The 21,920-nt window shown below is 38.3% G+C and overlaps 1 protein-coding gene across 1 annotated transcript; it reads left to right on the forward strand.

The window, feature by feature from the left end:
• Positions 1 to 1,036: 1,036 nt before the first annotated feature.
• On the forward strand, positions 1,037 to 20,763 carry LOC109424634 (zinc metalloproteinase nas-13). The gene is made up of 4 exons (XM_019699798.3): positions 1,037 to 1,167; positions 2,080 to 2,173; positions 2,239 to 2,397; positions 20,142 to 20,763. Exons 1-4 carry the CDS (start codon positions 1,165 to 1,167, stop codon positions 20,663 to 20,665), a joined length of 780 nt encoding a protein of 259 aa, XP_019555343.2. The 5' UTR covers positions 1,037 to 1,164; the 3' UTR covers positions 20,666 to 20,763.
• The last annotated feature ends 1,157 nt before the right edge of the window (positions 20,764 to 21,920 follow it).

Genomic DNA, 21,920 nt, shown 5'->3' on the forward strand with positions numbered 1-21,920 from the left:
AGTCAACGAAAAACGTACCTAAATGATATGTCAATTGTCATATAGTGTAGAAATCCTAAGACTCGCCAAGATTAAGTGCAGTTATTTTGTGCAAATTTACTACAGATTATTGCTTAAACAAAGTGAATTCCTTATTATTCTTACAAGGTTAACTACGCTCTAGAACTGTTTCGAATTTGTATAAACTTATAGGTATTATTTACGTAGATACGTTGAAATCCAACACCAATAGTTCTATAACCTAAAAGTCGCATACACAGAAATTACATCTGCTACTACTGCAAAGGTAAATCTAGCATTATCTAAAATTCATGCAAACTTAAATCTAGTTCTACTAACTATAGTACGGCAGGTTGAACAGTCGACTGTTGCGACTAAGTACGGATTGCACAAAACAATCGATGCCCAGGACACAATACGAGTAGATTTGACTTGACTTGACACGGAGGGATACAGCAAATTGGGACTAAACGTAAGTTTATTTACAAAGAAACATGAAACAAGTACTTATAACTATTATTATCTACACACACATGAATTCACACGTTAAAATTGTATAATTTCTCAGGATAATAATAATTCATCCGGATTGTAACCAAACCATAAGCTGCGGTTGTTTCATTTCCGGTATTATTATTGCGGAACCTCCTGAATCTGTTGGCAATTTCCAACACTAGGTATACCAATTCATCCTTATTTGTCAGCTGTACTGTTTTCCGTTTCCCAATTCTACGAATCATCCGAATTGCGACAATGGTGGACAAACAAAATCTTAGCATTTTTATCTCCCATAGACGACAATCAACAATGTGACGACCTCCGACGGTCCAGCAACGGATGGATCAATATTTATTTTGTGGGCCAAAAAGTACAGTTTTCTACGAACGCCCGAACGGTTTCATTCATTTTCTTTTGAGACGAATCCCGTTGCGATAGATTCACCAAAATTTGCCTATCAGTTTTATCTTATCTTGGCTGCCCCGGTTTATGACCGGACACGGGAAACAATTAACTAACTAACTTGTTCAAATAATGGTAGAACGTTTTTCGGTTCCAGGAAATTTCGTAAGCCCCGAATCGGGAATGGCGTTGCCGGCGCTGTTTCAGTATCTTCGGAGAAGCTAGCTCGAGCGGGACCGTGACGCGATCAAACGGGGTTACACGATGGTGAGATTTGGTGTTGGATTATCCAGAAAAAAGAAAAAAAAACTGTTGATTATAAAAAGAGTATTAAGAGCACAGGTTGTTCATTCATCCAGCGAGGCTGGATGATTATGACGAATGCTTTAAAATATTGGGTATTGTAAAAAATGAAAATAAAACTATTTGCATTTTTTTCATTAAATGACTTATTCATAATATTGATTATAATATTATTCATTATTATTAGTTTTATTATAATAAAAATATAAAATTTTGGCACTTGTTAGCAAACATGTTTTTAAAATTCATCCTAACCCCGAACAACTTGAAGGCCAAAGGCGATTCGTCTTTGTGGGTCTCATAGCTTAATATTTTACTTATAATTTAAAATTGATTATCATTATTGCTACTCTCATAGCTATCAACATTATTACGGAGATTTTCAGCCCGCAGCAGATTAATTTCCAATCACTCATTACATCAAAGTTTCATTGTTGATGCACATTTGATTTGTTAATGTGCTGCAGCAGTAATATGTTTATCAATGTTTACTATTATTATTGATTTTTTTTTATTATAGAAAGTTCAGCCCAAAGCTGGTTTATTACTTTCAAAACGCTTGTTATTTAACTTGAAACGCATTGATGTAAAACAGAAGGTAGAGCAATTTATTTCAGAAAACAACTTAACTTCACATCACAGTTTTATTTTCACTTCTTTATTTCATGTAAAAGTTGCTTCAACAAGAGTTGTTTATTAAAACAAACTGCATAATGTGTTGAACCTTACAAATGAAACCACGCAGTAATAAACAACACACACTCTAACAGCAATAATTTTAAAGAATATTCAAGAAATTCAGGTTGATTACCAAATAGTCATTGATACTAACAGTTTCATAACATCTCTTTCAACTAACAAAAAAACATCTTCCAGGGCAAGAAATTAGCCTTCCTACTGTGGTTCGTGCCGCTATTGCTTGCCGGAGTAACCGAAGGAGCACCGTTAGATGTGGAAGTTCAGCCAGCAGGTAAAACAACAGCTTTTTGAAACTTCCCACAGCTCAACATCTCAATCGAAATCCTTGTTTTCTAGACGTGGCAGCAGAAGAGGCGGGCGGCCATTTCCAGGGGGACATAATCTTGGACAGTAACCAGGAGGAAATACTGTCAACCGGGCGCTCTGCCCTCATTGGGGCGTCCTATCGGTGGCCATCGCAAATCGTTTACTATTACATCACTCCGGGACACTTCAGTAAGTATTGGTGGCTTGGTGGTGGGAGTGTGCTTTTTTCAACAAACTGAAGTTGAGGGCTGAATTTGAGGGATTTTCAGCGAACTTGATCAGTGTTTGGGATAATTGTTGCATCATTATCGTAAGACAGGGTTATGGCTGCATGCGTTGAACAAAGAGCTGAAATCAACAGATATGTATTCCAACAAACTGAAGAACAAATTGAAGAGCTCTCTGCAGGCATAATCGGTGATCATTTTGGTAAATGTGTTCACGACGTCCGTAGAAATTATTTGGACCAACGATCTAAATCTTTGACACGTCGGCAGTTCTGTCTAAGAATTTGGTATTCTTTCAGAGATTTCTACAGGATTTCATACATGGATTCTACCAGAAATTTCTCCAGGGATTTTTTCAAGGATTCTTTCAAAGATTCATCCAGAAACTTTCTCTGAAATTTCTCCTGGAATAATTTAAAAAACTCGTTGAGAAATTCCTTCAAAAACTTCCCCAGAAATTCCTAAAGGAATTTTTCTAGATTTTTTTCCAGCAATTTCTCCAGTATTTCATAAATGAATTCCTTCAGGAATCTCTCCAGGAACTCTTCAAGGACCCTCCAGGAAGTCTTCCAGGAATTCTAAAAAGGGTTCCTACAATAATCACATCTAGATTTCGTTTAAAAATCTATCTAGGGATTTCTCAATGAATAATTCCAAAAATTCCTCCGAAACTTCTTCAGGAATTCCTCTAGATTTTTTTCTCGGAATTTTTGCAAGAATTTTTCAAGTTTTTTTTTGTTAATCTAACAGGTTTTTTTTTCAAAAATATCTTCAGGAATTCTTCCATGATTGCGTAAATGTTCTCCAGGGATCCCTCCAAGAAATTCTTCAGGAATCTCTGCAGATATTCCACCTGAAAAAATGTCCATGAATTTCTCCAGGAATTCCTTTACAAATTCCTGAAAGATTTCCTTCATAATATCCGTATACCACACTGAGTATCATCCCTTCAAAGATCTCTTCAGCGTGTTTTAAGAGTTCCTCCAGAATTTACACCATATTCTTTCAAAGATTTCTATAGGACTTTTTCCAGGGATTTTCCCGGGGATTTCTTCAGGGATTTCTCCAAGGATTCCATCAGGGGCTGCTAGAGGAGCTTTTCCTTAAAACTTTGCAGGAACCTCTAGATATTGGTTGAGAAATTCTCTCAGCAATTCCTTTAAAAAAATAATTCACGACTCTTCCAAAAAATCCTCCAGAAATTCCGTAAGAAATTCCTCTAGGATTTCCTCCAGATTTTTTCCCAGGAATTCCTCCAATATTTTGTAAACGAATTCCTCCAGGAATCACTGCAAGAATTATTCAAGAACTCTTCCAGTAAACCCTCCAGAAAATCTTTCAGGAATTCTTGCAGGGGTTCTTTCAATATTCCCATCGAGATTTTCTTCACAAATCTCTTCAGAAATTCCACAATGAATAATTCCAAAAATTCCTCCAAAATTCTTCAGAAATTTCTCTGGGAATTTCTCCCAGAATTTTTCCATGGTTTCCCGATTTTTTTTAGATTTTCTCCAAAAATATCTCCAGGAAACGTTCTCCTTCAGAGATCCCTCCAGAAATTTCTTCTGGAATCTCTTCTGGAATTCCACCAGCAATTTCAGAGATATTCCGTCTGAAAAAAGTGCCCAGGAATTCCTTTTAACCCTTTGGAGCCGGAGGGGTCATATATGACCCCAACATAGAAACGGCTGTATAAATTCACTCATTTGATAAAACAGAATACTGTCTTCGGCAAAGTTGTTGCAAATTGAATCCTCTATTAGAGAAAAATGAGAATATTTGTAAATGGGACTTCATTGTAAACCTAGAACATCCTGAACACCATGCAATTTGGAAAAACGAAATAATTGACATACCAGTTGTTCTAAAAGCTGAGCTTGGATGTGGGTCACGTTTATATGTACTCATTTAGCCTTCGTTAAGAATATCAAAAGGTTTTTTATATTCTGGGATGTTCTAGGTGTTCCAAACTGTCCTATAGTGAAGTCCTTTAAGGACAAGGTATTTGGAGTACATAGCTCAAATTTTCTAGAGCACCGTTTTTTTGGAACCGTTGAACGGATTATGGGCTTCCTCACTGTTATAAAGCTCAGTTGATAAAAACAACCACTGTAACTTTCAAAAGACTTTTTTACTGGACATGATAGATTGCAGCTTTTAATGAAAGAAGCTACGGTTACACCCATAGACTTTAAGATCTAAACTCAAGAACAGTTTGGATGACCTAGGATATCCTGACTGATCTGATACTGTCTATTAAACATTCTGAAGACTTACTGGACATAATAGATTACTTAGTATAATGAAAAAAGTTACCGTTACACCTGTATACTATGTCATCCAAACCCAAGAACAGTTTGGATGACCTAGGATATCACAACTGATCAGTTATTGTGTATTAACCTTTCAGAAGACTTACTGGATATGATAGATTACAAATCGTAGCTTTGTATAATTAAAGAAGTTACCGTTACAGTCGTAGACTTTAAGATCTTAAATTAAGAACAGCTTGGATGACCTAGGATATCCTGACTGATCTGATACTGTCTATTGAACTTTCAGAAGACTTACTGGATATGATAGATTACATATTGTAGCTTTGTATAATGAAAGAAGTTACCGTTACATCCGTAGACTTCAGGATCCAAAATCAAGAACAGTTTGGATGACCAAGGATATTCCGACTGATCTGATACTGTTTACTGAACTTTTAGAAGACTCACTGGACATGATAGATTACAAATCATTGCTTTGTATAATGAACGATGTTACCGTTACACCCATAGACTTCAAGATCTAAACTCAAGAACAGTTTGGATGGCCTAGGATATCCCAACTGATCTAATGTTGTCTAATAACCGTTCAGAAGACTTACTGGACATGATAGATTACAAAACGTAGCTTTGTATAGTGAAAGAAGTTACCGTTATACCCGTAGACTTAAGGATCTAAACTCAAGAATAGTTTGGGTAACCTAGGATAACCAGAAAAAATATTCTGCATAATATTCTACCGTTTTTATGCTATTGACCACCAAAACTACCGAAAAACGTAGAAAAAACTCTATAATAACGCTTGGAAAAATTCCGGCTTCAAAGGGTTAAGAAAATTCTACAGGATTTCCTTCATAATGTCCGTATGTCACACTGACTATCGTCCCTTCAGGGGTCCCATTAGCGAATTTTAAGAACTCCTCCAGTCTGAGATTGTTCCATATTCTTTCAGAGATTACCATAGGATTTCTTCCAGGGATTTCTTCAGCGATTTATCCAAGGATTCATGAGGGTTTCCTTAAGAAGTTCCTCCAGAAATTTTTCCAGGAATTCATCCAGATATTGGATGAGAAAATCCATCAGAAATTCCTTCAAAAACTCCTCCATAAATTCAACGACTCTTCCAAGAACACTTCCTGGAATTCCGTAAGAAATTATTCCAGATTTTTTCCTGGGATCTCTGCAAAAATTCTTCAAGAGCTCTTCCAGGAATTCCTCCATGGATTCCTTCAGAAATCCATCCAAGAATTCCTGCTTGAATAACACTTAAAATTCCTGGTGAAATCTCTTCAAAGATTTCCGCAGGAATTTCTCCAGAAATTTCTGCAGAAATTGCTCCAGGAATTTCTCCCGAATTTTCATCGAGAACTTCTCCAGCATTTTACCAAAAAATCCTCCAGGGGGGTCCCTTTACGAATTCCTGCATGATTTCTCAAAAAAAAATCCACCAAGAATTTCATCAAGAATTTCTCCAGGAATCCTTCCGAGAATCCGTCTCGGGATTCCTCTAGAAAACCATGCAGGGATATATCTGGGAATCTCTTCCCAAGCAGCACACATGTCACGAAGGAGTGTTGACAGCGCAGGTTTATGTACAGGAGCTACGTTTATGTAATTCTAACCCAAAGGCTGATTTTAACTTGACTATATTTAAATGATAATTAAAATGATATTTAAATGACTATAGTCTAACCAAAAAACCTGCGCTGTCGATACTTGTTTGTGACATGTTTGCTACTTGGATTCAGGTATTCCTCCTGGAAGAAATACTCCAAAAAAAAAAACTCCAGGAACTCAAAATTTCTCCAGGACTTTCTGATGATGATCAGTAATTATAACGCAAACTGTTACACTGCAAGCCGAAACTTTTCCATAAAAATCAATTTTTCAGATTTTTTTTACAGAAATTCTTCCGGGAAATTCCGCAGGAGTTCCTCCAATCATTCGGAGGATCTTACAGAAATATCTCCATGAATTTCTCCAAAAACATGTATCAGTAATTCCATAAGAAATTTATTCAAAAAATCACCCAGAAATTCAGTGACTCTTCCAATTATTTCACCAAGAATTCCGTCAGAAATTCCCAAGGATTTCCTTGAGATTACTTTTCAAACATTCCTCTAGGAAAGCGTTCAGAAACATTTCCAGAAGCTTTTCCAGGAATGCCTCCTTGGTTTCCTCCAAGAGTTCTTCCTGGAATTCCTTCAGAAATCCCTCTAATAATTTCTTCAAAATTTTCTCCTGGAAATCCTCCTTAAATAACTCCGGACAATCCATAAGGAATTCCTTCAAAAACTTCTCAAGGATTCCCTTCGGAGATTCCTCTAACAATTCCTTCAGAAATTGTTAGCCCCCAGGAATTTCTCCAAGATTTTCCCCACGAATTTCTCCAAGAGGCTTCCTCCAGATATTTCTTCTAAAATTTCTCCAGAGATCCCTCCAGAGATTCTGATTCTGCCAGAAATTTCTCGAACAATTCCTCCTGGGTGTTCTTTATAAACCAATCCAGGCATTCCTCCAGGATTTCGGAAAGGAATTACTCTTGAAATTATTCCAAGAATTCGTCCAGGAATTTTCTTATAATCTCTCCAGGATTACCCTCATAATTGTTCCAGGAATTCATCTTATTCATTTATAAACACTCTGAAAAGTAGACGTTCCGAATTTTATCCCTTCTGGGATTCCAATAACGAATTATAAGAATTCCTCCACTCATTTCTGCAGAGGTTTCTGGGGAAGTTTATCCATGGGGTTTTCCAAGGAATTCTTCCGAGAACCTCCTCCATAAATTTCTCCAGGGTTTTTTTTGCTTGTTTTCCTTTAGAAACTCTCTCAGGGACTTCTCGGGAAATTCATTCAGGGACTCTTTTTTGGGAATTTCTCCAGAGATTCCTCGTGGAATTCTTTCAGGAAATCTTTCAGAAATTCCTCCGGGAATTCTTTGATAAATTCCTCTAGAAATAACTCCAGAAACTCCTGGAAGAACATCTGACGGATTCCCTAGAGAAATGTCTCCAGGATTTTGGCAAGGAGTTACGCAAGAAACTCCCCCACGAACTCTTCTTGAACTTTCGCTAGGTTTTCCTTTACGTTTATACATTTTTTTTTCAAGAAAACCTCCAGTATTTTGTAAACGAGCTCTTTCAGGAATCTCCTCAAAATTCCTCGATTAATTCCTCAAGGCATTCCTTGTTTAATCTCCAAGAATCTCTCCAGAAATTCTTGCAACAATTTCTGCAGGAATTCATCCAGGGATCCCTCCAAGGATTCTTTCAGAGATTCTTCTATAAATTCTTCCAGAAATTCCACTGGGGACCTCTCTAGTCATTGTCCAGAAATTGCTCTAGGAATCTCTACCGTACTGGCATTCTTCCAGGAGTTTCTCCTGGAAATTATGTTTTTTTCATGAATGCCTCTAGGTATTACTCCAGAATTTCGGTAGGAAATCATTCCAGGAATTTGTCCAATAGTTTCCCCAGGAATTTCTCTAGGATTTGCGACAGCAATTTCACAGGAACTCCTTCAGGGTTTCGTAAAAGATGTCTTTGAGAAAACCCTCATGTAATTCATCCAGCAATGCCTCCAGCATTTCATCAAGAAACTCCGCCAGAAATGCCTCTAGGAACTTCTCCAGGAATCTCATACGAAGTCTCTTCAGGAATTCATCCAGAATATTTTCTAGGAATTTCTTCAGTTTTTTTTTCCAGGAATTTCTTCGGAGCTCACGGAGAAACATTTCCAGGAATATCTTCAGAAATTGCTATAGTTATCATTCCAAGAATATCTTGAAAAATCTCTCCAAAGATTCCAGAAATTCGTCCAGAAATCATCCAAAAATTCCTTTGAGAATTTCTCCAAAGAATTACTCAGGTATTTTTTTTTCATGAAGTATTTCTCTAAGGGGCTCTCCATTTATTACGTAAAACAATTTTCTCGTAAGAGACCAATCAACCTACCCCCCTCCCTAAACCCATACGTAATTAAAGAGAATTAATTATTTTCTAGGAATTTCTCAAGGATTTCATACTTAGTTTTCTCAAGAATTCCTTCAGGAATTGCTCCAAGTATCCATCCGCAAAACTGTTACCTGTTACCTGTTACCTGTTACGACTTAGTTCGTTGAATCAGCGATCTATCGAAAACGGAGTCGTAGGTTCAAATCCCATCAGAGCACGATCTTTTTCACACATTTTATCTTCCAATTTGTCTATCAACAAGATTCTGCGCCTTAGATATCTCTCCAAGAATTTCTTCCGAAATCTATACAGAAATTCTCCTGACAATTCGTCCTGGGCTTCCGTCAAATATATCCCAAGAAATTCCTCGAGAGTTTGCTAAAGGAGTTTGTCCAAAGATTTACTTCAGGAATTTATTGTAATTCCTCCAGAATTTCGGCTAGGAATTACTCCAGCAATTCATCGAAGAATTTCTCGTGGACCTTCATAAATATCTTCAGGATTTCCTCCAGAAATTTATCAAGGAATTTGTGAACAATTTCCTCAGGAATTTCTTCAGGAATTCCTCCAGAAATTGCATAATGAATCTCCCCAGGAATTGTCCAGAGATTCTATCTGAAATTCTTTCGGAAACTTATCTGCAAGGAATTATTCTTTGAATTTATTCATGAAGTACTCCAGACATGGCTGCAGGCTATAAATTTGTCTCACAATTTCTCTTGGAAGTGTTTCGGAATTATTTTCCATAACTCCACCAGGATTTCATAAACCATATCCTCAGAAATCCCTTCAGGAATTGCGCTAAGTATCTCTGCAGGAATGTCTCCAGTTAACTCTTAAGGAAACATCAGAGATTTCTTCAATAATCCATCCAGGGATTCCTCCCGAAATCCCTCTAGAGATTCCTGCAGTAGTTCTTGCAGAAACTCTTGAAGGATTTTCTCTAGGGATTCCCTAGAGATGCTCCAGCGAATACGGAGTCGTAGGTTCGGATCCCACTAGAGCGCGATTTTTTTCATAAACTGTTAATTTGTTAATTACCAATATTCTGTGTCCAGAATTTCTCCAGCAATGGGAAAACAACTGCCCAGCCCCCAGGGATTCCTCCAGGAACTCCTCCAGGAATCCGTCCATGAATCTCTCCAGCAATTCCTCAAGGTGTCTTTCCAGATATTCTTGGGCTTTTTTTTTATTATCATACAAATTGGGCCGAAGGGTCTCAGATTTTCATGAAACTTTTTCCACAGGCAGGGCTCATGGATATATGAACAAAAAAAAAATTAAGTAAAATTCAGGGTCGCCTATTTTCCCGGAAAACTCAGGTGGATTTTTTTTGCTTTTCCCTGACACTACTTACTTTGAAAAATCATAACTCAAGAACGAAGCATCGTAGAAACAAAGTTTTTTTATGAAAATGAAAGCAAATCTCAGGAATAAAAAAATATGAAGTGGAAAAAGTTTTCCACAAAATTTTTTACTGTTGAGAAAATTCATAAAGAAAAGCCGGAAAAACTATGTCCGAACTCGTGGAAAATTTTCAAAAAAAAATTTTTGGGAATGTAATTCTATAAGCTTTTTTTTCTCGTTACTGAGTTGTGGTCAATCATGTGAAAATTACTATGTAAGCCTATATTATATGGTCATTTTTCACCAAATTTGCCATAACTCAGGAACGAAAATTAAGTGCATTCCAAAAATTACAGCGATCAAAGCTTATGAAATTACCTTCTTAAATTTTTTTTTTAATTTCCACGAGTTTGGACATAGTTTTTCCGGCTTTTAATTATCAATTTTCTCAACGGTGAAAAAATTTTGTGGAAAACTTTTTCCATTCCCGGGGGGATGGGGGGGGGGGCGATCCCCCACATTTTAGGGGCCCCCACAAAAACTTTTTTTGTTTGCTAACAGTAGCTTTATCTTTCATATTGCTCAAGTACTGTTCGAAAATAAGGAAAAACATTTTTGGTCATCTCTTCGAGGGGCCTCCACATCCGCTCGGGCCCTGGGCCCCCACAATCCTTAATCCGGGCCTGCCTCCACCTATAGAATTCCTTCCAGAGATTCTCTCGGGGATTTTCCAAGGATTTCTTCAGGGATTCCTCGAGAAGCGCCTCCAGAATTTTTTGAAGGATTTCCTCCAGAAATTGGTTTATAAATTCCTTCAGAAACTTCTTCAGAAGTTTATTGACTCTTCCAAGATTTTCTCCAGGAATACCGGCACAAAGTCCTCCAGTTTTTTTTTTCAGGAGTTCTTCCAGTATTTCGTAAATAAATTCTTCCAGAAATCTGTTCAGGAATTCTTCCAGGAAATCCTCCAGGAGGTCCTCCATGAATTACTCCAGAGGTTCCTTCAATAATCCCTCCTATATTTCCCTCAGAAATCTCTCTAGATATTGAATAACTTCGAAAATTCCTCCGAAATTTCTTCAGGAATTCCTCTTGAAAATTCTCCCGGAATTTCTTCAAGAATTACTTCAGTATTTTTTTTCCAAAAAATCCTCCAGGATTTCCTTCTAAACTAGCTTCAGGAATTCCTCCATGATTCCGTTAACGACCTCCTCCAGGGATCCCTGCAGGAATTTCTCCAGGAATCTTTTCAAGAACTCCATCAGAAATCTCTGCAGGTATTCCTCCTAAAAGAAATGTTCATGAATTTCTCCAGGAATTCATCAAAAAAAATTTCCAAGATTTCCTCCAGAATATCCGTATATCACGCTGAGTATCATCCCTTCAGGGATCCCTTTAGCGAATTTTAAGAATTCCTCCAGGAATTCCACCATTTTCTTCTATAGGATTTCTTCCAGGGATTCTCCAGGGGATTTCATCAATTTTTTCTCCAAGGAGTTTATCAGGGATTCTTAGAGAAGCTCCTAGAGATTTTTTCCAGGAATTCCTCCAGATATTCTTCTAATAGATTTTTACAGGATTTCTTCCAAGGATTCTATCGGGGATTTCTCCAAGGATTCTTCCAGGGATTCCTCCAGAAATTTATCCAGAAATTCCTCCAGAGATTGGTTAAGACATTCCTTCAGCAATTCTTTCAGACACTCCCTTCAGAAATTTAGCGACCGTCAGAAATTCTTCCAGGAATTCCTCTAGGATCCTCTTCAGTAATTCTTCAAGAACTCCAGGAGGTTCTCCAGGAATTCCTCCTGGGGTTCCTTCAGAAATCCCTTCTTGAGTTACTTTTAAATTCCCTCCAGGAATTCCTCCATGAAATAACTCAGAAAACTCCTCAGATATTTCTCTCGAAATTTGTCCCGGAGGTTTTCCAAGAAATTCTCCAGTATTTTTCCAGAAACTTCTTAAGGCGAAACTGGATGCATTTCCTCACTTTTTGGTTTTTGATTTTTTATTAAATATCGAAGCAATATTTTCGGTTTTCGTGCACATGTAGAGTATGGATCAAGGTATCATCTTCTGAATTTTTTTGCAGTGGAAAATGTTTTTCGTTTTTGCAAAAACCTTTTTTGAACAAAATTTCACATAAAAATGGTTTCTGCAAAAATGGAAAACATTTTGCACCTCAAAAAAAATACAGAAGATACCTTGACCCATACTCTTCATGTGTACGAAAACCGATTTTAAAAATATTGCTTCGTTATTTAATAAAAAATCAAAAACCGAAAAAATGAGAAAATGCTTCCAGTTTTTAAGGATTTTCGCCAAAAATAGCTTCAAGAATTCCTCCATGATTCCGCAAACGACCTCCTCCAGGGATCTCTCCAGAAATTTCTCCAGGTATATTATCAGGAACTCCACCTCAGGTATTCCTCCTAAAAAAATGTTCATGAATTTCTCCAGCAATTCCTCAAAAAAATTCTCCAAGATTTCCTCCAGAATATCCGAAGAAGGATTCCACCATATTCCTCTGTAGGATTTCTTCCAGGGATTCTTCCGGGGATTTCTGCAGAGGATTCTCCAAGGATTCCATCAGGGATTCTTAGAGAAACTTCTCCAGAAATGTTTCCAGGAAGTCCTCCAGATATTGGTTGAGAGATTCCTTCAGAAACTCATCCATAAATTCAACGACTCCTGCAAAAATTTCTCCAGGAATTCCGTAAGAAATACTTCTAGGATTTCCAACAGAAATGTTTCCATTAACTCCTCCAGTATTTCGTTAACGAACTCTTCAAGGAATTCCTCTATGGGTTCCTTCATAAATCCCTCTATGAACTCCTCCATGAACAACTCCGAATTTTCCTTTTGAAATTTCTTCAACGACTTCCGCAGAAATTTTAACCAAGCATTTTTCTCAGAAATTTCTCCAGGATTTCCCCCAAAAATATCTTTACGAATTCCTGCATGATTTCGCAAACAATTTCCTCCAGGAATCCCTTGAGTAATTTCTCCAGCAATCCTTCCGAGAATCCCTCCCGGTATTCCTCAAAAAAAAAAAAAAACTTCTAGAGATCCCTACATGAATTTATTCATGAATCTCGTCAGGTATTCCTACTGAATGAATTGTCCAAGAAATTCTCAAATATTTATTCAAAAAAATTCTCCAGGAATTCCTCTTATTCATTCATGAACCCTCTGGTATTCGAGCTTTTAGATCTACACAGGCATAACTAAGAATTATTGCCTAAAATCTTCGGCCAAACGTCCAATCGACCAAACATCCGTCTGTAAAACATCCGTAAACCACGATGAGTATCATCCCTTCAGACATTCCTCTAGTGAATCGTAATAACCATTCTTCCAGAATTCTACAGAAATGCTTCCAGGAATTCTCGGAGGGATTTCTCCAATCCTTCGGGGATTCTTCCAGAAACTTCTTTATGTATTTCTTCAGAAAATTGTTTGACTAATTTTATAAGCAATTTATTCAGAAACTCGCCCAGAAATTCCGCGACTCCTCCTCCATTAAGAATTCCGTCAGAAATTCCCCAGGATTTCCTCCAGATTTCTTTCCAGGAAACCCTCTGGAAGCTCCTCCAGGAATTTCTTCAGGAAACCCTTCTGGAATTCCTCCATAAATAACTCCGAACAATCCATAAGAAATGTTTTCAACTATTTATGCAGGATTTCCTTCAGAGATTCGTCAAACTTTTCCTTTTGAAAATGTTACATTTTTTTTCACTGTTTCATGCAGGGATTATGCTGAAGATTATTTCGGGGATTCTTGCAGATATTCTTCCGGAAGTTCCTCTAGGAGTTTCTCCAGAATTTCCTACAGAAATTTCTTTAGGAATTTCTCTGTAGGGATTCCTAGAGGTATTTCTCCAGCAATCTCGTCAGGAATCCCTCCATTAATCTCTTCAAGTATTCTTGCTGAAACCCCTCAAGAAACCTCTTCAGGAATTTCCCAGGAATTCCTCCAGGAATTTCCCCAGAAATTCGACCAAGAATTTTTGAATAAATTCCTGAATAGCCCCAGGAATTTCTCCGAAGATTTCCTCCAGGAGTTTCTCCAGCGATTTCTTCAGGACTTTCTCCAGGTATTTATTCTAAGATTTCTTCAGAGATTCCTCCAAGCATTCCGTCAGAATTTTCTCGAACAATTCCTCCTGGAAATTGTTTATGAACCGCTGCAGGCATTCCGCCAGGAGTTTTCCCAAGAATTTGTCCAGGAATTTCTGTAATTATCTCTCCAGGATTGTCAAACGTATATTCATCCAAATGTGAGTAATGACTCTATATATTTGACATCCGTATGCCAAACTGAGTACTATCCCTTCAGGGATTTCTCTAATAAATTTGAAGAATTTCTTTAAGGATTCCTGTAGATGTTCTTTCAGAGATAACATCAGAAATTCTTCTTGACATTTTCCCAAGGATTCCTTCAGAAACTACTCCATATATACCTCCAGGAACTTTTCCAGAGATTCTTTCAAAAACTTCTCCAAGGATTCCTCCAAGAAGTCTTTCAAGGACTCTTTTAGGAATTCCTCAACACATTTCTCGACGAAATTTTTCAGGGATACCCTCTGAAATTCCTCCAGGAATTCCTTCAAAATTTTGCCAAAAAAATTACTCCAAGAATTCCCTCCTGGATTTTCTTTAGATTTTCCTATAGACTTTTTCCAGGAAATTTCGTAAATGGTTTCCTCAAGGAATCCCTCCAGAAAATTCTCCAGGAATCCCTCTAGGAGTCTCCCCAGGAGCTCTTCCAGAAATCCCTTTAAGAGTTCCTCCTGGAGGTGCTTCTTCGAATTCTCCAGGAATTCCTTCAGAAATTTATCCTGAATTTTTTTCCAGAAATCCTAAAATGAATCTCTCTAGAAATTCCTCCTGCAATTCCTCCAAGAGTCCCTAAAAGAACTCTGCCAAAAATCCTCAAGTTTTCAACCAGATATCCCTTGAAGAAATCTTCTAGAAATTTATTTAACGATTTCCGCAGAATTTCCATCTCGGATTTCTCCGGATGTTTTCTTTAGTAATTACTGTAGAAATTGCTTCAGGAATCTCTTCAAGGTTTCTTTCATAAATTCTTCTAAGAATTCATCCAGACACTCCGCTTGGGACTTCTCCGGGATTTTTTTCCAGAAGTTTCTCCAGGAATTCCTCCAGGGATAATATAATTCAAGAATATTTTTGTAATGTTATTCATCAATTCTTTCGACCACGGTGATCTTTTATGGATTTCATTTGCGAAATTGTTTTCATTCCTTCAGTAATGCCTTTGGATTTTTTTTTCGGAAATTTATTTATGAATTGTTTCGTTTATTCCTATGAAAATTTTCCTTGTCGATTCCTTTAACGATTCCTTCGGCTGTTTTTAAGATTTTATTAAGAATTTTTTTTTTGAATTTCCTTTTTTAATTTCTCCAGGAATTAATAAAAATGTTGTTCATGAATTTCATAGAGAACATTCCAAATAGATATTTAGCAATTTTGTCTGTATTTTTTCGGAATTCCTTCGTTGACTTCTTTGGGAATTTCTTTGGTAATTCTTTCGACGATTTCTTTGAAACTTCCTTCAGAAAATAAATGGGAATTTCTTAGATAGTTCAATTGGATTTTTTTAGTAATTTCATTGGCAACGACAAATACTTCTATATTTTTTTCAGTAATTCAATTGTATTTTTACACGTATTTTTTTTTTCAAATTTCTTTTGCAACGCCTTTATGGTGTTTTTCCTGAAGTTTTATTGTTTCCTTCTGTAGTTCCTTTGTAATTCATTGTATTTATATTTATTCCTTAGGAATCTGCTTTGGCTGAGAATCGAATTGCCAAATCAATTTCCAAAGATTTTTCTATAGAAACTGCCATAAAATAAATCCGAAAAAAAATTCTAAAAAAAACTTCCTGAGATATTACCAACAGAATTGCCCAGAGAATTTCCTCTAAAGTTGTTGAAAGAAATCGCCCAAGGAATATCTACGAAAATTATCAAAGCAAATCCTGTAGGAATACAGGAAGACGATTCCAATTGAATTCTAGAAGACATTTTAATAAAAAATCTTTGCAAGAATTTACAAAGAATTTTCTACAGGACTTCTTAAGAAATATGCTGAAGGAATTTGAGAGGGGATTCCCAAAATAACTGCTGAAGGAATTCAAATGTAAATTCGTGATGGCTTTGCCAATGCCAGAGAAAACCAAAAGAAATTTCTGAAGGACTCCAGACAGGAATTAATGAAGGAATTTTCGAAAGAATTTTAAAAGGAATTGGCGAACGAGTTTCCAAAGCTATTTGTGAAGGAATTTTCAAAGGAAATTCCGGAGGAATTACCGAAGAATTTTATAAATAAATTCCCGAAAAAAACTCAAAGATGTTAGCCTGAGCATTTTTTTTTCGAAGGAATTGCCATTGAATTTCCTAAAGAATGTTTCTTAGCAAGTTTCAAAGGAATTGCTGCAGGAAAACCATTACTGAAGAATTCATGAAAAAAGTACCTGAAGAATTCATAGAAATCACAGAATAATTCACAATTTTGTTAAATCTCCACTGCACAGATTTTTAGTGGGATTACAGAAAGATTCCTGTAGGGATTCCTCCAAGAAATGTTGAAGAGATTCCTTAAGGCACTCCTCACGGGATTCCTTCAGAAATTCTCAAAGAATGTCCTCCAGAAATTTGGTCAGAGATTTCTTCAGAGTGGAGAATTCCTCCAGAATTTATAAATGAAATTTTATCAAAAAAAAATTCCAGGAGTTCGTAAACAGGTGGTCTGGGATTATCATCAGGAAATTCACTACGGATTTCTACAATAGATCGTCCATTAATTTCTTCAGGCAGATCTCTAGGAATAACATCCAAGAAATTCTCTTGAAAATTTTCTAGGAATTTCCCAGGAATCCTTCGTGAATTTCTCCAGGAAGTTCTCCCGGACTTGCTCCGGGCATTCCACCAGTGATTATTCTAGGCTCTTCTTCTAAGATTCCACCAGGAATTCCTCTTGGGATTCTGCGTTGGATTTCTTTAAGGCATCCTCCAGGAATTCCTTCAGGCATTCCATCAGGAATTCTTCCAGGGATTTCTCTAGGGATTCCTTCAGGACTTTTCCAGGCACAACACCAGGATTTGCTACACAAATTACACCAGTATTGTCTCCTGGAAACCCTCCAGGAGCTCCTCCAAGAATTGATCCAGGAGTTCCTCCAAGCCAGGCCTTCCACCAAAAATTTATTGAAGGACTCCTTCAGGAGCTTCTCGGGTTTACGCTATGAATTGCTCCAAGAATTCATCCAGGAATTCTTCCAGGAATTGCTCCTGGAATCTGCAGGGGTTTCTCCAGAAATTTCTATAGGAAATCCTCCAGAGATTCTGGATGGATTTCTCAGAAATTTCTCCAGGAATTATTCCCAAAATTACTCTAGGGATTTTTCCACGATTTCATCCAGGGATTCCTCCTGGAATTCTTCCAGGAACTTCCCCTAGGATTCCTTTTGGAATTCCACACGGATTCCTTCGTGAATTCCTCCAGGGATTCATCCGAGTATTTCTCTAGGGAATCCTCTAGGAATTCCTCCTGGAATTACTCTTGTATTTTATCCAAGAATTTCTCCAGGAATTTCTCCAGAAAATCCTCCAGGAAATCCTCTGCCTAGTAGCATTTTTAAGTCAAGTAGACTAGAAGAGGTTCTTAAAACCATCACAAAACCAAAATAAAAGGTTCTCAAAACCTCTACAAGACTTATTGGCCATCAAAATTTTAATTGGGTCCGGGTATGCTTTCAGAAATTGTACCAGGAATTGCTCCAGGAATCTCCAGGATTTTTTTCAGAATTTTCTCCAGGAATTCCTCCAGAAAGTCTTTCAGAAATTTCTCCAAAAAATACTTCAGATTCCTCCAAAAATTTCTCCAAAAATTCCAAATATTTTTCTAAGAATTCCTCTAACACTTTTTCCAGAAATTTGTCCCAAAATCCTCGTAGGGATTTTTCCACGCATTCATCCAGGATTTTTTTTTCAGGGGTTCCTTCCGGAGATCCACATGGATTTATTCATGAATCACTACAAAGAATCATCCAAGAATTTCTTGCTGGAGTTCCTCTAGGATTATATCCAAGAATTTCTCCAGGAAATCCTCTAGGCATGCTTTCAGAAATTCATCTAGGAATTCCTCCAGGAATCCAGTGATTCTTTTAGGAATACCTCCTGGCGTTCCTACAAACGTTTCGCCAGGATTTCCTCCAAGCATTCCTCCGGGAACTCCTCCTGGCATTCCTTAAGGATTTTTTCCTGGAGTTTCTCTAGGTATTTCTCGAGGGTTTTCTTTAGAAATATCTTCTGGGATTTCTCCCAGAATTTAGGGATTTCTGCAGGAGGCATTTCTCCAGAAATTCCTTTAGGAATTCTTCTATGTATTCCTTTAGGAATTTCTCCAGGAATCCAGCGATTCCTCTAAAAATACCTCCAGGTATTCATTCAGGATCATCCAGACAGTATTCCAGGAACTCCTCTAGGCATTCGTACAGGAATTCTTTCAGGAGTTCCTCCAGAGAATCCTCCAGGGATTTCTCCATGGATTTCTTCAAAAATTACTCCAGGGTTTCATCCAAGAATTCCTTCACAAATTCACCCAGGAATTCCTCCAAAAATTGACCCAGGTATATCTTCTGGAATCTAGGAATTCGTCCAGAAATTACTCCAGGTATTCGTTCCGGAAATCCTCCAGGCATTTTTTTTACGCAACTTCTTCGGGCATTCCTCTAGGATTTCATCCAGAAATGATTCCAGGAGCTAATGCAAAAAATTATCCAGGAATTCCTCCAAGAATTTCTCCAGGGATTCTATCATAAATCTCTTCAGGAATCCCTCCGCGAATCCCTCCAGAGATTCCTCCAGAAAATGTTCCAGAGATACCTTAAATAATTCTTCCAGGGAATCCTCCACGGACTCCTCCTAGATTCCTTCAGATATTCCTGCAGGTGTTCCTCCAGAAATTTCTGCAAGTGTTCCTCCAGGAATTCCTCCAGTGATTTCTTCAGAAATCTTTCCAGAACTCCTCCCAGAATTTCTCCAAGGACGTCTCCAGCTGTTGATCCGGGGATTATTCTAGAAATTCCTTCTGGAATTTCACTACGGATGCATACAGAAATTCCTCCAGGGATTTATCTAAGAATTCCTCTAGGGATTCCTCCAGTAATTCTCCTAGGGATTCTTCCAAGGATTCCTTCATCAATTCCACTAGGAATTGCCCATGGAATTCTACCACGGATTTCTTCAAAAATTCCTCCAGGGATCAAGCATTCCGCCAGGAATTTCTCCAGGGATTCCTCCAAGCATATATTCAGGCATTCCTTTTGTGATTTCTCCGCGAATTCCTCCAGAGATTCCTCCAGGGACTCCTCCGGGCACTGCTCAAAGAATTCATCCAGGGATTTCTTCAGCAGTTTCTCAATGAACTCCTCCAGAAACTGCTTCAAAAATTCCTCCATGCTTCCTTCCAAGAATTACTCCTGGAATTCTTCCAAGAATTCCTCCAGGGATTCCTTCCGAATTTCCTCTCGGGATATCTCCTTCGGGAATTTCAAAACTATTTCCAAGAATTTCTTCAGGCATGTATCCAGTAATTTAGAAGTTCGTCATGCGATTCTTACAAAAATATATCCTGAGATTATTTTTCTTCTTCTCCAAGAAATCCTTCAGGAAGTTATCCATGGATTCTTCACGAACTTCTCCAAAGGTTCCTCTAAGAGTGATGTTTTAAGAGTGATCCTTTAGACATTCCTTCAAGGATTCTTCCAAGAATTTGTCAAGGGATTCTTCAGAAATTCTCCCAGGAATGCCGCCTGGGTTTAGTTGTAAAAGCTAGCAGGTATTAACCCAAAAAGGGATACCTTCATGGCCTCAGTTTCGTCACCTCGCTGAGTGTGTTCCATCAAAGACGAGCTCTGAAAGGCGCCCTTTTAGGGTTAAGGGTGCTTGACCCCCCCCCCCCTGTCTACGCCCTTGCTTTTTTGCCTTTCTATTATAATTCTGTTACTTAGGGGTTAAAATTCGGTCGACGGCCTACCTCTAGTAGTACAAGCCCGCAACAAACAGAAGAAATTATTTTATTTATACTCGCCCTCTCCATTTCAGCCACTTCCCAGCAAAACAGCATCATCGCGGCCCTAGACGAACTGATGGCCAACAGCTGCGTCAAGTTTGTGGCCCGTACCACCCAGACGGACTACGTCAGAGTGACGGGCGAGTACAGCGGTTGCTGGTCGTACCTAGGCCACGTCGGAGGGGCGCAACAGTTGAACCTGCAGCCGAACGGATGCATGAGCAAGGGTACCATCATGCACGAGTTCCTCCACGCGTTGGGTTTCGTACACATGCAGAGCTCCTCGGATCGGGACTTTTACGTGAAGATCAACTGGGGTGCCATCCAGGGCGGAAAGGAGTCCAACTTCTATCGGTACGACTCGACGGTCATCAACGATTTGGGCGTCCCGTACGACTATAACAGCGTGATGCACTACCGGGCGGATGCGTTTACTAGCAATGGGGACGCTACGATCATTCCTATTGAATCCGGGGTTACGATTGGGCAACGGGTCGGTCTGAGTTACAAGGACATCAAACGTTTGAACCTTTTGTATCCAACGTGCAATAATTGAGCGGTTGATTATCCGCATTAGTAGTGGTAAGGTAGAGTTAAGACAATTGTGAGCTGTTTCAATAAATATACAATTACGCTAATTAGGGTGGTGGGGCAGTGAGTTTGTTTCATTGATGGCTGTATGTATCCTTGGAACTTAGAGTAATTTCTCCAGGTATCTCGTCTGAAAAGGCTCTAATAATTCCTCCATAAAGAAACCTAAAAATTCGTCTAGAAATTCCTCCAGGGATTCCTGCAAGAATCTAAAAATTGCTCCAGGAAATCCTACAGAAAATCGTTTATTATTTGTTTTCTTGAAAATCCTTTAGTATTTTGTGAATGAATTCCTTCAGAAATCCCTTCAGAAATTCAGACATCCCAGGAATTCCTCCAAGAAAAAGATTACTAATCTTGGATTTCATTAAAAGATCTTCTAGAATTCCCATCAGGAAGTCAACCAGTAGTCAGTTCGAGTAAGCCTTCAGAAAACCCTTCGTGAATTCATTCAGGACTCTCTAAAGGAATTTCTTCAGAATCCCATCTAGAACTCCTCCTTGTAGGATTGCTCCAGGAAAACCTTGTTGGATTCCTTCAGAAATCCTTCGGGAATTGCTTTAAGAACCCCTTCGGAGATTCCTCCAGGAAACCCCCAGGAGATCCTTCAAGAATCATTCCAGAAATTCTCCCGGGAATTCTTCCAGTAAACTTTTCAGAAGTTCCTCTAGGAATCCCTCCAAGAATTCCTCCAGGCATTTTTTGCAGAAATTACTCTAGGCATTTTTTGGAAATTTCTCCAGGAAACCCCCAGTGATATTTCCAGGAAGCCCTCCAGGAGTCCCGTTAGGATTCCCTTCTGGAATTGCTCCAGGAATTCCTTTGGGAATGCTTCCATGAATCCCTTCTATAATTCATCCGAGTTTCCCTTCGGGAATTCCTCCAGGAATCGCTTCGGGTGGAATTCCCGAATAGATTCCTGGAGGAATTCCCCAAAGAAATTCCTGGAGGAATCCCCCAAAGGGATTCCTGGAGGAATTGCCTAAAGGAATTCCTGGAGAAATTCCCCAAACAAATTCCTGGAGGAATTCCCGAAGGGATTCCTGGGAGTTTCCAGGAAAAATTCTCGAAGAAATACCTAGAGAAATTCCTAGATGAATTTCTGCAGGAATGCCTGGAGAAATTGCTGGAGGGATTCCTAGAGGGACTTTTGCAAGAACTCCCAATTTCTGAAGGTATTCCTGGAGAGGTTCCTGAAGTAATGCTTGAAGGAAACCCCT

Source organism: Aedes albopictus, chromosome 3 (assembly GCF_035046485.1).
Source record: "Aedes albopictus strain Foshan chromosome 3, AalbF5, whole genome shotgun sequence".
NCBI classification, from domain to species: Eukaryota; Metazoa; Arthropoda; class Insecta; order Diptera; family Culicidae; genus Aedes; species Aedes albopictus.